Source organism: Acomys russatus, chromosome 1 (assembly GCF_903995435.1).
Source record: "Acomys russatus chromosome 1, mAcoRus1.1, whole genome shotgun sequence".
Classification (NCBI taxonomy): Eukaryota; Metazoa; Chordata; class Mammalia; order Rodentia; family Muridae; genus Acomys; species Acomys russatus.
In genome coordinates, this window is record NC_067137.1 from 25,351,623 (window position 1) to 25,369,185 (window position 17,563).

Here is a 17,563-nt window from a genome sequence, read left to right on the forward strand (position 1 = left end):
CCACTGCTCTGCTCCTGTCCTACCAGCACACGCCTGGGTACCACTGCTCAGCCTCTCACACAAGCCTGGAGAATGACATCTCCCAACACACACACACACACACACACACACACACACACACACACACACACGCGCGCGCGCGCGCGCGCGCGCGCGCCCTGTAGCTCCTACAGTAGGGCAGCGGGTGGAGGACTACTCTCTAGTGATGTCTGAGGTGTCACCAGACACCGGAGTCCCTCATTTTTCCCTGCCCCACAAACCCTAGCAGTTACGGTTTTTCTAGTACCCCAAACCCCTTTCCCCCTCAAACAGCTTCTCCTAATTAAACCGCCTGGCACGCCCTGGCTCTTCTTTCAGGGCCCTCCTGGTGCCTGGTCCCAGGAGACTCATGATCTTCTATCCTCCCTCCCCCTCCTGCCCATGGGACCTCAGAATTCTGCCCTGGCCTATTGTTTGCTGCATTCAGGAGCCACCGTATCCCCTGGGAGCACAGGGCAACCTACCCTTGTTTATCCAATAACAATCCATTCTCGGCAATCATCCTGGACCTGAACCAGGCAAACAAAAATAGGAGACCTCCATCCAACAAGGTCCACCCGACAGGGCTGCAGCAAGGTGTACTGCATAGGCCTTCAGCAAGATCTACAGCTTCAGCGAAGACCACTCCACAGGGCTGGGGCTGGGATGGCGCGGGGGTTCGGACTCCCTCCTGGCTTCCGCCCACAGCCATATTTCTGGTTTTCCTCAAGGATATGTGTGAGGGACAAGTCACCTAGGCATTTTAAAGTCAGATTTACAGCTTTTGAATTTAAGCATGTTGTCCAGGCCCTGGCCAGGCACAATTGACTGCTGAAAAACACCACTCTGCAAGCCCACCCTTTTCACTCAGCCTGCTGGTAGTGGGGGTAGAACCCAGGGCCTCACATGCTATGTGTCAGGCAAGTGCTCTGCCACAGGGCTACCCTCAGCCTCAAGGGCAGTTATTGTTTTATTGAGTCAGCATCTCATGTTGTCTCCACTGGCCTCAAATTTGATTTGTAGCCGAGGACAACTTTGGGCTTCTGATCCTCTGCCTCAGGAATGCTGTGATTACAGGTGTGTGCCACCCTATCTGGTTTATGCAATGCTGGGAATCGAACCTAGAGCTTCCTGCCTGCTGAGCAAGCACACTTACCAATGGATTACGTGCTCAGGCCCAAGAGTGGTTAGTCTTAATGTCCTTTGACCTGAACGCTTGTAGCACCAGGGAAGATGACAAGAAGATTGCCTCAGGGGCAGCCAGCTCCCTTAAAAAGAGCCATCTAGAGCCCGGAGTGGTAGCTCATGCCTTTAATCCCAGCACCTCCCAGGGTGGAGGCAGATCTTTGTGAGTTCAAGGCCAGCCTGGCCTACAAAGCGAGTCCATGACAGCCAGTGCTACACAGAGAAACCCTGACTCGAAAAAACAAAGCCAAACAAAACACCATCTCTTTTGGGGAGTCATCCATCCATTTTGCTAGAGTATCTATTAGTGCCAGGGACCCTGGGAAGCACTGTGAATTATACAGGTGAATTCCTGATCTCCCTCACGAGAGGGGCCCAGGGCGGAGAGCAGCTCCTCTCAGTTGAAATGTTCACTCCCTGCATCTAACTGCCAGGGAGGCCTCAGCTGACCTACTGTCTTCTTCCGGGACCCACAGGAAAGAGCACGCTCCTCACTGGGAATGCAGAGCAGGCTTGGGGCTGTGCTGCAGGCATCAGCCAGGTGGCTCCAGACACCTAAAATGTGTGACTTTCAGGCGCGATCAGATCCTCCCTTCCCACTTGGACACACCCTTGTCCAGTTGTCAAGTCACCAGCAACTGTGAGCTGTGTACCTTAGGATGTGCCTTGTTGGTAGATGTGGTGCCTGGCAGAGCTGCAGTAGCCAGGCAGTGAAGCCAGCTCTTACGGTTTTCTTCATTTCCACCTGCCTCTTAGACCGTGACAGGTCAACAGGTTCCTGTAGCAGGGAGGATTATGGAAGGACCGTGAGTGGGCAGCAAGGCTGAGGTCAGAAGTGTCTCTGTATGGAGCCCTCGCCTGTCACAAAACTGGGTGAAGGGGCTGGAGAGATAGCTAGGGGTTAAGAGCACCAGCTGCTCTTGCAGAGGACCCAAGTTTGGTTCCCAGCACCCACATGGTGGCTTATATCTGTCCCTAACGCCAGTCCCCAGGAATCCAATGCCTTCTTCTGCTTTCTTTGAGCCCTGGACATGCACACAGTGAACACACACACACAGGGGCAGAACACTCATACGTAGAAAATATAAATCTTAAAACAAAAACAAACAGGGTGGAAGGGCTGGAGAGATGGCTCAGAGCACTGTCTGTTCTTCCAAAGGACCTGAGTTCAATTCCCAGCAACCACATGGTGGCTCATCAACCATCTATAATGAGATCTGGTGCCCTCTTCTGGCGGGCAGGCACACATGAGGGCAGAAAATTGCATAATAAATAAATAAATAAATCCATCTTAAAAAAAAAAAAAGATGGAGCGTGGGAGCTGGGACAAAGGTAGTAATGGAAGGCCTATTGAGGAACCTTAGAGCAGGCCCAGACATGTGGTATGGCCACGCCACAGGAAGGACCATTTAGGACCCCAAGGGTTGGGGGGACTCAGAGATGTACTGTGAGTGTCCTTGTGTCAAAATAAACCCTGTAATCCTAATACTTAGGAGGCAGAGGCAGGAAGATCTCTGAGTTTGAGGCAAGCTTGGTCTATGAAGCAAGTTCCAGGACAGCCAGGGCTACACAGAGAAATTATCTCAAAAAACTAAACCAAACCAAGCAACCAACCAAACCCTAACATGTATTTATGGACCTTTAAATTTTTTTATTTAAAATTTTTTATGAAGCTGGGTGTGGTGGCGCAGGCCTTTAATTCTAGCACTCAGGAGGCTGAGGCAGGTGGATCTCTCTGAATTCAAGGCCAGCCTGGTCTATAAAGGGAGTCCAAGGACAGCCAAAGGCTACACAGAAAAATCTTGTCTCAAAACAAAAAAAGATAATTGATTAAAAATAAAAAATTTTGTGTATGAGTGGTTTTTGCCTGCATGTATGTATATGCACTGGGTAGTGTGTGTGTGTGGGGGGGAGGGGGGTGTTTATGTGTGTGTGTGGGTGCGTGCACCAGAAGAGGGCACTAGACTGCATGGAACTGTAGCCTCTGTAGTCTCTGAAGGCTGTAGGGCACCATGTGGCTTCTGGGGATGGACCCAGTCCTCTGCAAGAACAGTAAGTTCACCCAACCACTAAGACACTTCTCCAGGCCCTAGTCTTTTTTTTTTTTTTTTTTTTTTTTAAGGTTTATTTTTATTTTATGTGTATGGGTGTTTTGTCTGCCTGTACGTATGTGCACTTCTGGAGTGTCTGGTGTCAGCAGCGGCCAGGAGAGGGTTGCCAGATGCCCTAGAACTAAACTTACAGATTGTGACCCACTCAATGTGGGTGCTGGAAACCAACCCTGGACCCGCCTGTGAGAACAGCAAATGCTCTTACCCACTGTAGTTACTGGGGACTGAACCTAGGACATACTAGGTGTGTCCTTACCACTGAGCTGCAGGCCCAGAGGTTCTGGCAGATCCCGTCTTTATGTTTTCTTTCATGAGACAAGGCAGGGCTCACACAAGGAAGGTCTTCACACTTGAGATGCAGCTATGGGTGACCTTGAACTTTTGATCATGGTGGGATCACAGGCATTTAATACTTCTGGTCTGTGGTGCTGGGCATTCAATCCTGTGGACCGAGTCCCAGGCCTCATGCATGCTAGTCAGGAGCCCTGCCAATGGATTCATGGCCCAGCAGCTTTTCTTTCTTCCTTCCTCTTTTTCTCCTCTTTAAAAAAAATTAATTAATTAAAAATTTTAAATCAATGCATAATTTTTGTTAACCGTAAAAACCAGGGCCTTTGCCATCATGTAACAAATTGAAATAAATTTCTGGACCCTGGACAACTTAAAACACTGAGGTGGATGCTTTATTCAGATCACCCTTCTGCATTTGAAGTTATTGTACCCTGCCTTTCCAACCAAAGCCCTGGGGAGCATGGGCTGAGGTGGAGGAGGGGGTGCCAGAAGCAGGGCAGGGAGCTTTTCAGACAATATGACGGACACCCATACACACACACACACACACACACACACACACACACACACACACACACACCAAAGGCAGATCACTTTTCTGATGGACCTATTCCCTGGGTGATGTCAATGCATGACCTTTAGTTATAAACAGGCATGCACCCATGCATGACAAGGCACCCCTAGCCTGTTCCTCCTCTCTCCCATGGCTGCCCCCCAAAACTGCTCCCTTAATGCCAGAGCAACGACCTTCACTCCTAACGAGGTGTTCAATAATTGCTGCTATGGCTTAGGAGACTGATCGATTCAAAAGGAGCATTTGCTTTTTTTTTTTGGTTTTTCGAGACAGGGTTTCTCTGTGTAGCCTTGGCCATCCTGGACTCACTTTGTAGACCAGGCTGGCCTCGAACTCACAGCGATCCGCCTGCCTCTGCCTCCCGAGTGCTGGGATTAAAGGCGTGCGCCACCACGCCCGGCCGCATTTGCATCTTTAAGGAAGAATTCAAACACATAGCAATTGGTAGGCTATGCACTGGATATCTTCCTGAAGCAAGGCCTCTTCCAGTTCCACGTGCCAGGCACCAACCAAGCTACTCCAGTCCTCTTTTGTCGCCAGGTTAGGCTTCGTGTCCCTTCCCTTCGAGGAGAGATCATGCCCCACGACTGACATCTGGGCTGCAAGGGTGGGCGGAGACACTGAGATGGGGCGCGCCCTCTCGGGAAGCTGCCCCTAAACCTCAGCCCGGGCCTCTCCTGTCCCCGGAAGGAAGCCGGGGCAGAAGAAGGGCGGCCGGGGTGCCCGGAGCGTGTCTCACCTGCAAGGAGGGTACACCCCAGGCTTTGATCCTTCCTAACAGTGCCTGCCTGGAGCAAGGCGAAGATTCGTCTCATTCCTTTCTGTCCTCCACCCACCCGGCGTTTCCACGCAGCCGTCGCCGGGTACTGGGAAGTGGGGGACACTGGGGACAGCGAGGGGCCCCTCCACCCCTGCGCCTAGGAGGCGGCGACAAAGCGGGGAGGGGCCGCCCGCCTCCCGGGGCCTGCGGCGCGCGTGGATCAGTGTGCAGAGCGCGGTTCGCGGACTCGGCTGGCTCTCCCTGCATGCGGAGAGAGGATGCTGGCAGGCTGCCCTAGCCTGGGCCCACCATCCGCAGCGTGCGCCGCCGCCGTCCTCTGCGCCCGCGGATGCTGAGCCGGAGCCCCGCGCCTCTCCTGGCGGGGTTCCGGGCCTGACCGCGGCGAGGGGATCCAAGCTCCGGCTCCGGGCAGACGAGCTGGCGCGGCGGCGCTGCGGGAAGCAGCCTGCGGCTCGCTGAAGCCCGCTTGGCCCGGTCCCGCAGCCCCGGTTCGGAGCGCGTGGCTCCCGAGTCCCCGCACAGGATCCAAGGCTGAGCTTCCACGAGGCTACAGAGGCTACAGAGCCCGAGGTTGGGAAGGGGCTGGATTCTCCCAGGGATGGGTGGGGAAAAGGAAGTAAACAGAAGAAAGATGAGGGAATCCCCGGGACCAGGACCTCCCCAGCTGTTTCCAGGCACGTTTTATTTTCAGCTTGGAGGGTTTGGGCCTGCAGGGAATTTAGGTGAGGAAGTCAGGCATAGAGCCGGGGATATATGCAGGATGGAGAGGTGGCTAGGCCCTTCCAGAAACCAGAGGCAGGAAACCGGGTGTCTGGTGTGGACCGGACTGAGTGTGTGTGGGCGTGCTTGGGAGACTGTGGGGTTGGAGGCTTGTATGGCAAGGATCTGTGTGAGGGGTAGGGTGGGTGGCAAGGAAAGATGCGCTTCTACTTAGCCATGTCCTTTTAAGTTGCAGATGATCGGTGCCACCTGTGTCCTGGGAACCCATTCAGCATTTCTGCCCCAGGTGGACGTCCTTCATCCACAACCAAGAACAGCCTCCTTGCCTTCCCCAGATCTTAGGAAGCCCTGGTGAGTGGCTTGACCCAGACTCCTCCCTTCCTCGTTCGAAGCAGCCACCAGCCAAGATGCCGAGGAACCAGGGCTTCTCGGATCCCGAGTACTCGGCAGAGTACTCAGCGGAGTACTCGGTCAGCCTGCCCTCTGACCCTGACCGCGGGGTTGGCCGGACCCATGAAATCTCTGTGCGGAACTCGGGGTCCTGCCTGTGCCTGCCTCGCTTTATGCGGCTGACCTTCGTGCCTGAGTCCTTGGAGAACCTCTACCAGACGTACTTCAAAAGGCAGCGCCATGAGACCCTTCTGGTGTTGGTGGTCTTCGCGGCCCTCTTTGACTGTTATGTGGTAGTCATGTGCGCGGTGGTCTTCTCCAGCGACAAGCTGGCGCCCCTCATGGTGGCTGGCGTCGGTCTGGTGTTGGACATCATCCTCTTCATTCTCTGCAAAAAGGGCCTGCTCCCGGACCGAGTGAGCCGCAAAGTGGTACCCTACCTGCTGTGGCTGCTCATCACAGCCCAGATCTTCTCCTACCTGGGTCTGAACTTTTCACGTGCCCATGCAGCCAGCGACACGGTGGGTTGGCAGGCCTTCTTTGTCTTCTCCTTCTTCATAACGCTGCCCCTCAGCCTCAGCCCCATCGTGATCATCTCTGTGGTCTCCTGCGTTGTGCACACGCTTGTCTTGGGGGTCACTGTGGCCCAGCAACAGCAGGAGAAGCTGCAAGGGATGCAGCTGCTGAGGGAGGTGAGTCCCACCCTCCTCCCCATCCATCTTGCGCCTTCCCTTCCAGTCAGATCTCACCCAGGTGGGATTGCTTTCAATGCCTGGAGTCAAATATATCCTGAGTGGTCTTGGGGCCCCAGTTGCCAGTGCAGGAAGGACCACCCTTCTCTCAGCCCCTCCTCCCCCGGGGTGTACACCCCCATGTCATCTGGTGCTTACCCTAGAGAAAGTATGCGGGGCGTTGGACCCCAGGGCCGCTCAGCCACCTGTACCGGTGGAGTAGGTGACAGCACCCTGGAGTCTCCTTGTGGAGGTAGTGCCCTGCCATTCTATCTGTGACCCAGGTCAAGAGACTTCTTGTGGCAAATTCTGATCACTAGCTCGTTGCTTAAACTCCAGATGGGTTTTGACTTGTGTGAGCTCAGTGCTCTCTGTCAAACGGGGATACTGTCTACCCTGTATTCAAGATCCAAGGGCGCAGGGGTGAAAGCAGGTAGATGATGTAAGGAAGGGGGCTCCCCATACAGGGCAGGGTGTGGGGACACCACTGGGGACAGTGGTGTTAGCCACTGTGGTGTGGAGCGTGGTCCCGGGTCCTAGTGGGCTGTCTGTGCTGGAAGAGATGGAAAGTTCAGATTCAGCTTTACTGATAGTGTTCCTGCCAAGTGCTCAGAGAGACAGCCAGGCACCCAGAGAGTCTGGCCTGAGTTTATCTGGTCATCCTATGAAGGGCTCTCCAGATGTGTGAGCCAGTGAATTCTCCATCTTGTGGCATGCCTGAGAGCTGGGAAGGTACCAGTTTCAGCCATCAGGTATCTTCTGTCTGCTTCTAGAGTTCTTCCCCTACACCTCACTGCTCTGCCTTACCAAAACCTTTGTCATTGTCCCCTGGGGGTTGGAGGCATAGCCTACCGTGACCCCGGTGGTCCTCCTGGTGGCTGATGGGAGAACTTTGTGGGGGCATTTCCATCGTCTCCCAGCTGTTTAGAGGAAAACATGGCTTCTGCTGGGTTTTCAACTTTTTTTTTTTTCCTAGGTCTTGGTCAAATGTTCTTTTCTGTTTTCTCGTTCTGGGTCAGGTAGGAACCTATTTCAGATTTTTTGAAAATTATTTATTTTGAGGCAGGGTCTCAGGTAGCGCAAAATGGCCTTGTAGCTGAGGATGACTTTGAACACCCGATTCTTCTGGCCTCTATCTGCCATGTGTGAGGATACAGACTCGGGGCTGCCGTGCTTAGTTAAATTCACAAAAGTTTTCTGCATGGCTCAGCACTAGGCTAGAGCCTGTGGGATTTTGTGGGCATATTACCATGGTTTTGTTTGCCATTTTTTGTTTGTTTGTTTGTTTGTTTGTTTTTGTTTTGTTTTTCAAAGCAGGATTTTACTGTGTAGCCCTGGCTGTCCTAGAACTCACTTTGTAGACCAGGCTGGCTTCAAACTCACAGAGATCTGCCTGCGTCTGCCTCTTTGAGTGCTGGGATTATAGGCATGTGCCACCACCGCTGCCATCCAGCTTTTGTTTTCTTGTTTTTTGTTTTCCTGGTGTTGGGTGTTCTCTTGTGAACACTTGCCATTGCTGTCATGGCTTCCTGGGTTGGTGGCTTCAGCTTGTGTCTCTGTTTGTAGGCAGGTCTGTTGGGGGAGGAAATCCAAGGTCATTGCTGCTGGGGATTTGTCAGGATGGGTAGGTCTGGCAGCATGCGGGGCTCGGGGACCTGTTCTGAACCGTTAGCTTCCAATAAGCAAGTACTTCTTTCTTTTTCCTCTTGCTAGGGTCCCTGGCCTTATGCACATCTCCCCAGAGTGTTGTCTATTGAGGAACTAATCAGAAACAAATCAGAGCAGAGAGGACAGAGACAACTCTCCACCCTCACCCTCACCCCTGCCCCAGCCCCAACCCCCTGCTTCTGACCACACCTGGACCCACTTGATGGCAAGAGACATTTGGGGCACAGAAAGCATCTTCTGGTGAAATCAAGCAATCCTACCCTGAGTCTGGGGTCTGCCCAGAATGCTGAGATGGGGCACAGCAGGGGAGGGGGGCTTGCCACTACAGAGATTCTAGTTTTAGGGGGGAGCAGACATGAGTGACTGTAGTGTGTCCCCAGGGGGTCAGCAAACCAGTGGCCAGATTAGGATTACAGGGGGAGCTAATTCCTGGGTGTAGTCCAGGAAAGTTTTCCTGTAGGGTCTTTGGTTGGTGAAAGAACCAGATTGCTGCATAAACTCTGCGTGGTGGAGGGTGGGGCTGGTGTGGTGTCAGTCTAAAGAGGTGACCAGCGGGGGCCAGGAGAGACAGGGTATACCCAGTTGCTGCCAGCCCATGGAAACTGGCCAGCACTGAGTCGTATCTGGGATATGCTATTCTTCTGCCAGGTTCTCTGCTTACGTCTTCCAATGTGTTCTAGGAATGGTTGGAGGGTGTTAGCACAGGTGAGGGCCTGGGAGAGCATCAGTAGGGAAGGGCTCACAGGTGACTGGAACAGAAATGAGAAGAGAGCCCAGCTGTGCCGAATCACTGACCAGGACCCCACGTGGCAGTGGGGTCTGTCTCCTTATCCTTAGAGCAGGATGCTGGCTTCTCTTCCTTGTCTACTGGCGACAGGTAGTCTTCTCTCTGATTGTTAGTGGTCCTCATCCACATCTCAGTAGAAGTCATAGCTTGTAGAGGGTCCCCGGGTCTTTGTTCATCAAGTATTTGGAAATACCATCATCTCATTTTTAGGCCTTGCCTTAGCTAGTCTGAGGCCGTTTGCTATGAGGTTTGTGTTGGCACTTCAGGTCTATGCTACCTTGAGCCTTATCTTTTCCAGTCAGCGAAAAACTTAACCGGGAGGCTCCTCGAGGAAAAGGTCCCATCAGTTTTGAACTCAGGATAATTGGTCTTAAAAGAGACCAAAACTGCAAAGAAATAAGAGCCCCAGTTGGAAAGTGGAAAAAAAAAAAAAGATAAAAATAGTAACTCAAGAATAAAAATATTAGAGACTGGAGGCATAATTCAGTGGTAGAGGGCTAGCCTAGCATGCCTAGGGCTCTCTGAATTGGATCCCCGGCTGCCAATAAAAATACTATATACACACATGTTTATAAAATGAAAAATGTATGATAATAAGAATTTTGTGTCCCAGGAGAGCATGATCTTGACAGGAAATCATGCCTGGAACTTGGCTTTGGGGATAGAAGGGAAAAAAAATGGGGCCCTCCCAAGGTTAAATCGGGAGCCTGGGATAGGAAGCTGGAGACCCAGCTTTTACAGTATGTGTCCCAGAAGTTCCTGAGTCACTTGTTTGGGACCAAAGTGACTTTTCTTTTCTTTCTTTTTAAAATTTTTTTAAAAGTGATTTGTTTATTTTTATTTCATGTGCATTGGTTGCTTTGCCCACGTGTATGCCTGTGTGAGGGTCTTGGATCTCCTGGAGCTAGAGTTTCAGACAGTTGTGATCTGACATGTAGGTTCTGGGAACTGAACCCCGGTCCTCTGGGAGAGCTTAACCACTGAGCCATCTCTCCAGCCCCGAAATATGCCTTTTCAAAAGGTGCCTAGTTTCCCAGGCCCACCCAGCAAATCCTCCTTCACTTGCAGCTTTCCTGCATTCCCTGAGTACTGATGAAACCAAGGTCCATGCAGTGTTGCTGTGGGGACAGGTACCTAGGCCCCATCTCCCTTGAGTGTGGAGAATCGCGTCATTCTTTCACCCTAGTGCTTGTTCCTCCAGTCTGTGGGATGGGAACTCCTTGGAGAAAGCGAGGGGGGCAGGGTTGTGAGGGCCAGGCGTTCTGGTCCTCCATCAGGCAAACTCCCAAGACTTTCCTCAGACCCCACTTTCTTCTTCAATTCTTGTCAGTGTCAGTTCTTCTTCTTCTCTCTTCCCCTTGCTTGCTGGCTCTGGCCAGTCTCTCTCCTAGGTCATGGAAGACACCTGCGACTCTGGGCGGGTCTCGGGGGTTTAGTTAAGGCTATGAGTAGCACCAAGTGAAGCATTTCTTGGGCCAGAGTCTCCTGCAGTGACCACACAGCCATGTCTGTACTTGGCTCTGTGGGGGAAGGAACAGTACACCTGGGGTTTGTGGCCAGCGATTGGGGATCCAGTGAGGAGACCGTATAGGTGACTGCGACTAGGGTGGTGTTGGGCTTCATAGATTAGGTAATAAGAGAATTTTACAGAGGGAACAGTAGGTTCTTTACAGCCTTTGGGACAAAGAGGGTCAGCCATGGGACTGTCACGCTGTGGGATTCTCAGGCTGTGGCCTAGACCTAGGGCTGACTGGGGAGGAGAGCAGAATCATGAGGAGCTACAAGCTCCATCATCCGGGGGTTCTTACATTGATGCCTCTTATAGCACAGCCTGCCCCCGACTGCCTTAAATACCCCTGGGATGAGGTGAGGTAGCCAAACAGGCAGGAGCTGCTACAGCAGCTGATGGTTGGGGATGAAGGGAGTGAGGTGGGGTGGAGGGCGGAAGACAGAGTCAAGACGGTGGAGAGTACGTCTCTGGCCCGTAACTGCTCCACACAGGTCACTTAGGGACAGAGGGTTTGGCTGGGGGCACAGGTCCTGGAGAGTTTCAGGAAAGAGGGTGTGAGAGAGGACAAGGCCTCCAAAGACAGTCCTGTCCACAGCTAGAGCCAGATATGTATCATACATGCCGTCTCCTTGCATTCCGGAGTTGACTAGCTCCATCTCACAGGCGAGCACACTGAGGCTTATAAGGTCAGGGAGGCTAGATTGCTGGAGAGTCCCCTGCAAGCTGTATGGCGGGGTTTTGGAGGCAGGCATCTGGGCCTCCCGCCTGCTGCTTTGATCATCCAAATGCCTTTGTTGAGCATTGTCAAAGAACAGTGCCCAAGAGATAGGAGGCCCTGGGGTGTGTTAAGAAGCATCCCCCCATTCCTGGGGAGTGGGTGCAGAGAGGGTAGGAGCCTGGAATAGAAGTTCCTTGTGAAGGAAGCCATGGCCGGGTGTGTGTGAGAGTGGAGAAGGAAGGATGAGGAGAGCGAGGGCTAGGAGGGTCAGGAGGAGAGGGCAGTGGGTCTAGGCTCAGGCCTGGGCACTTTAGCAAAGTGGAAGCACAGCGTGGGAAGAGGTGCTGGAGATAGACCCAGGAGGAAGTCTACTCAACCTGGGTTTTGCCCTTGGGCCCTGGGCTCTGCCCCTGTCCTGAAGTGAGAGAGTGGCAGCTACCCTCTTCGAGGAGCTTCCTGAGAAGATGAAAGAAAGGAGCTGTCCTGTACTGGTTAAAGGACGATGGATTATTGAACACACAAATGGTTTGTAGAAAGCCCTCCCTCAGTCCCTCCTTCCTGGTCACATTTCTCTGTGGTCTCTTCCACCCTTATCTCTGTGTAAACAGAGCTTTTCCAGTGTGTCACGATGGTTTACAGGCAGTTGGGTGACCACCTTTCACCTACATTATTTCACTGACGTTTTGTGTTAGCATTGGTATCCCATGTACGTGACTTTTTTTTTTTTAGGCTAGCATTTTGTATACAGCCAAAGGGAAACTGAAGCTCAGGCCTGAGCCAGTCTTGGGGACCAAGGCTGCTTTTTATGAACACATGTGCACACACGCATCCATACTCTCTCTCTCTCCAGGGCTTGGTAAATTCTCTGTGAGAACCAATAGGATTCTAAGCCTCTTGCTTTTCAGTCTCCCATCCAAGTACTAAACCAGGCCTGACCCTGCTTAGCTTCCAAGGTTAAATGAGATTGGGTGTTCAAGGTGGTACAGATGCTCCAGTTTGCGTAGAGCAACAGAGCTCACTCAAGTGATCCAGCCTAAAATAATCGTTCAGTAATTTCACACCTGTCCTTTCACCAGACCATGCTTTCCTAGCCGCAGTCCAGGTGTGCATACCTTAACAGCACTCGGGGTGAAACCCTGCCGGTATGTGTACAAGATGACCAGTGGCCGCAGTGACCAAACGCTTCCTTGGCGCAGTGAGTGTCCTATGCTGGTCTCAGTGCAAAGCCATCAGGATACCAGCAACCTTCAGGCCTGACCACTGATATCCGTAACAACAACAGCCAATCGACGGCCTCCTTCTCTTCATTGTAATATCAAGACCCTGGAAACATTTCAGTCCTCAGAAACAAACTTGTTTGGACAAATAATTCACATGGGGCTTTCTAAGAACTTCACTAATGTGGGGTGGCCCACTTCCTTGCGGCCTGCTTGAAGATAGGGCCACTCGTATAGTGTGTCTCAGTCACCCATTGTCGTCCGGCACCTCCAAAAGTTTTGGGGCTTCAGTGAATAATAGTTCTTTCCTGAGGTCCTCTGGGCTGGCTCTGTCCTGATGGCAGTTTTTTTGTTTTTGTTTTGTTTTGTTTTTCTTTTGGTTTATCCGGCACTGTCTGGGGTCACTTTCTTTGGCTGCTGGGCCCATTTCATTCAGTAGTCTATGTTTGACTGATGGCTATCCTGATGGCTATTCTCAGAACGCTTTGCTCTGTGTCTGGAGCCTCGCTAACTCTGTAGCGTCTCTCCATGTGGCTCCTGGGCTCCTTCACAGCACATGATCTCCGGGAAAAGGTGGAAACTCCAAGTTTTAAAAAAGACTGTAGTTTAAGTAACGTTGTAAAGCAATGTGAGACTGCCACAGGTGCAAGAAGACTCTGACTTTACTCCTTGAGGTGAGTGTGACATAGTACAGGTGACAGAGATGTAGTCATGAGTGTGACATAGTACAGGTGACAGAGATGTAGTCATGAGTGTGACATAGTACAGCTGACAGAGATGTAGTCATGAGTGTGACATAGTACAGGTGACAGAGATGTAGTCATGAGTGTGACATAGTACAGGTGACAGAGATGTAGTCATGAGTATGACATAGTACAGGTGACAGAGATGTATTCATGAGTGTGACATAGTACAGGTGACAGAGATGTAGTCATGAGTGTGACATAGTACAGGTGACAGAGATGTAGTCATGAGTGTGACATAGTACAGCTGACAGAGATGTAGTCATGAGTGTGACATAGTACAGGTGACAGAGATGTAGTCATGAGTGTGACATAGTACAGGTGACAGAGATGTAGTCATGACAGCCATTATCTGAGGCTGTCCCAAGATGCGAGACTTGGGATGTGAAACCCGCTAGGGAGAAGGGGCTCGATTTTATTTTGTTTGTTTTAAACTTAACTTTTATTTCGCTAATTATTATCACTGTCTGTATGCATGTGCACATTGTGCTTGTATGTGGTAGTGTGGGTACACATGTGCATGTTATGGTGCATGTGTGCAAGTCAGGTCTCTCTACTGTGTACTCTGGGCATTGAACTCGGTTCACGTGGCTTGAGTAACATTCACTTTTGCTTGCTGAGCCATCTTGCCCGCCTGAGACTCCATGTTGAAGCTGTGAGTCCGTGTGATGTACAGGATAGCCAGCGGCCATGGGGTGCTTGAGAAGTCGGCCGTGTGGTCCAGAACAGGGCCATGTGCTTCAGTAGGCTCTTGATGCTCATCTGGGAATGACGGTACACACCTGTGATCCTGGCACCTTGAAGACTGGGCAGGAGGGTTTCAAGTTCAAGGTCAGTGTGAGCATCATAGTGAGGCTTTGTCTCAGCAACCCCCCCCCCCCCCCCCCAGATTCTCCATGAGGTCCTCTGTGTAGTTGCTCGTTTTTTTGTAAAGTTAAGAAACTGTTTTAAGATCCCGCATCTGAGTGTTTTGTTGCACAGACGCATGTATGTACACCATGTGCGAGCCTGGTTCCCCTGAAGGCTAGAAGAGGGTGTCGTATGCCCTGGAACAGGCGTTATATGGGTTGTTGTGAGGCACCATGTGGGTGCTGAAAATCAAACTCTGGCCCTCTGCAAGAGTAACTAGAGCTCTTAACCACTGAGCCACCTCTCCAGCCCTCAAGGCTTCTTCAACTCTCAAAGACTGTTGACATATGCTCCTCTGTTGATAAATATCTTTTCCTGGCCCAAACGAAAAGCAGCAACCAAGGAGGGATTTTAGGAGCCCAGAAAATGAGTCACTGACATTCCGCTGGCCTAGTTTAATCTGGTCCTCAGGCACAAATGATTTGCATGAAGTCTCTCAGAAGATCCACTGAGGGGAGTTGGAGCAGCGGTCATCTCACCTCCCTTGTCCCTCCAGTCCAGGGAGAAATTTCTATTGCTTTGACCGTTTACCAGATGTTTTGCCAGAGCAGCTCAGGGTGGAGTGTGTACAGCGAGTGATCTCAAGGCCTGTGCTCTCGGAGCCCATAAGCTGTGGGACAGATTCTGTCTGCAGAGGAGTACCAGGCTAGGGAGACCCAGGAAGAAGCTCCGGGGCTGCTGCTGAGTCAGGTCTTGAAGGATCAATGGGAGTTTTCTAGGTGGAGCGATGGGAACAGAGCCATGGGAGGCTCACAATTGCTTGGGGCTGGTGAGGATTATCAAGTTCCAAGAACATGACAGGGTGGTGGGAACTGGAGGGACAGGTATAGAACCAGGTAGTGGAAGGACTTTAGTCTCTGTCTGTCTGTCTGTCTGTCTGTCTAGTTCTGGGATATGAATCTAGGGTCTTGCCATGCTGGGAGGTCTTATACTTGCGGCCTCTGCCTGTTTTTATTTGTTTGCTTTTTCTCTGAGACAGGGTCTCACTGTGTAGCCCTGGCGTCCTGGAACTCACTCTGTAGACCAGGCTGGCCTCCAGCTCGGAGATTCACTTGCTTTTGCCTCCAAGTGCTGGGATTAAAGGTGTGCACAGCCACCGCCAGGTTAGCTGAGAATAACTTTGACCTCTCCTCCTTTAGCCCCTATGTCCCAAGTGCTGGGGTTCCTGGCATGTGCCATGGTTCTTGATTTACGTGGTGCTAGGCCTTTGTCCACATGAGGCAAACCCTTTACCAACCAAGCTGCATCCCCAGCTAAGCAAGGGCTTTATTCTTACGGGGATGGAATTGTACTGAGGGAATTCAAGCAGGGGACGGACAGGTTTGGGTTAGCACGGGTAATGAGCGTGCTGGTGGGCTCAAGGAAATTCACGGTAGCACAGGGGCCTGTCGTAGTAACACCACCAAGACAGGAGCAGGGAGGGATGGCGAAGATGAACTTTGTGTGACATGCCTGTGGGACATCCATTCATCCTAGTGCTGTGTGTATACCTCCTGACACCACATCCTGTTCTCAAGATCTGGAGCTTAGAAGAAGCCTTCAGACATGGAGAGTTGCGATCACCAAACCTTTAAAGGGACCTACAAGAGTGGGAAGGGTGAAGGCCTGCTCAGGGAGAGAGGGTCGAGTCAGGAGAGACCTTAAGACCCAGTGTTGGGAAGCAGCCATTGTGTAAGAGTGACACGATTGTCCGTAACCAGTTTCTATGCCTGCTGGAAGCCTACATGACACAGGCGGCCTGTGACAACCATTTCTGTCTGAAAGCGTCTTGTGCCCTGACAAACAAGGACAGGGATGACACTTTGTTGCCTGGTGGAGGCAGGGGCTGATGTACACAGGGGTATAAGGTGATGTACACATTATAAACTACAGAGTGGTGTCTGCTCCTCCTTTCCTTCTCCCCTCCCTCCCTCCATCCCTCTCCTCCCTCCCTCCCTCCCTATCCCCTCACTCTCTCAATAAATCCCCTCCCTTCCTCCTCCACCTCCCTCCCTCCCTCCCTCCCTCCTCCCTCCCTCCTCCCCTCACCTCCCTCCCTCATCCCTCCCTACCTCTCCTCCCTCCCTCCCTCCCTCCTCATCCATCCCCCCTCCCTCACCACCCTCCCCCTCCCCCTCCCCTCCCTCCCCACCCTCCCTCCCTCCCTCCCTCCCTCCTTTGATCTTAGCTCAAGATGGCCTCCAACTCATCAACCTCCTGCCTCAAATACTTGAGGGCTGAGATTACAGGCGTGTGTCACCATGGCTGGCTAAATTATTTCTCTATTCCCTTTAGTGCTGGCAGCCATCTCTCACCTTTGATCTATAAATGAATCGGGCCAAATTTATTCATCCTTTTTCTAATCATTCCCCCCCCCCCCCGCCCCCGGAAGAATTATTAAAAGTGTCTTGAGCTATAAACTTTTGTATAATGTGGCAGAGAATGACGGCCCGCAGGACCTGTGTTTGCTAACTGTATTAATCATTCTTGTATTTTTCTTTATGATTGTCATTTATACATTCCAGCTGCAGCCCTGTTGCTTCGCTCCTTTCCCCTCCTGGCTGTTTTCTGTCTTGATGCCTTTTTCTCCCTTGAATCGTGTTTTCAGCTTCTTCTTTTATCCTCATGTTCCTAAGGAAGGCACTTTACCTAGAAACGGCCTCTCCTTTACCTTCTCAACACTCCCCTGGAAACAGAGAGGTAAAGGGCACCTTTGAGAATGACCCATCCCCCCAACCTCACTTCCACCTTTACCATCCACTGCAACCCCACTTTCACTCTATCCTCGCACCTCCCACGCACCCCCCCCCCCTTTACTTCTGCTCAAAACCCCGGGAGAAGTGGATCGGACTTGAATGTCAAGATTTCTGTGTGTGTGGTTTGTTGACAGGCCACTCGAGTTTGGTTTTGGAGATACACAATTCAGCGCCAGCTGAACCAGACAGTGCAGTGGCTACGGTGGCCACCACTGGCAGCCTTGTGGCTGGCTCTAGGTGGGCCCCTGGCTTGTTCTTGAGGCCTGACTTTTTTTTTTTTTTTTTAAACCCAAGAGGGCCATACCAAATCCTTAAGTGACTGGCAGATTGGCTCAGTAACTGTTCTAGTCTGTTTTCCATTCTTATAACAAACCATCCAAGATCTGGTAATTTATAAAGAACAGAGGTATTAATAGCTCATGAGTCTAGAGACTGGGAAGTTTAAGAACATGGTGTCTGGTCAACTTCTGGTGAG

The 17,563-nt window shown here is 51.6% G+C and overlaps 1 protein-coding gene across 1 annotated transcript in view; it reads left to right on the forward strand.

Annotated features, from left to right (window-relative positions):
- The first annotated feature begins 4,753 nt into the window (after nucleotides 1–4,753).
- The window catches only part of Adcy3 (adenylate cyclase 3), a 78,371-nt gene continuing 65,561 nt past the window's right edge, over nucleotides 4,754–17,563 (forward strand). Inside the window, exons 1-2 of the mRNA XM_051143058.1 lie at nucleotides 4,754–5,530; nucleotides 5,910–6,762. Of these exons, the coding sequence (XP_050999015.1) occupies nucleotides 6,088–6,762 (675 nt within the window). The 5' untranslated portion in view covers nucleotides 4,754–5,530; nucleotides 5,910–6,087. The remainder of the gene's footprint in view (nucleotides 5,531–5,909; nucleotides 6,763–17,563) is intronic.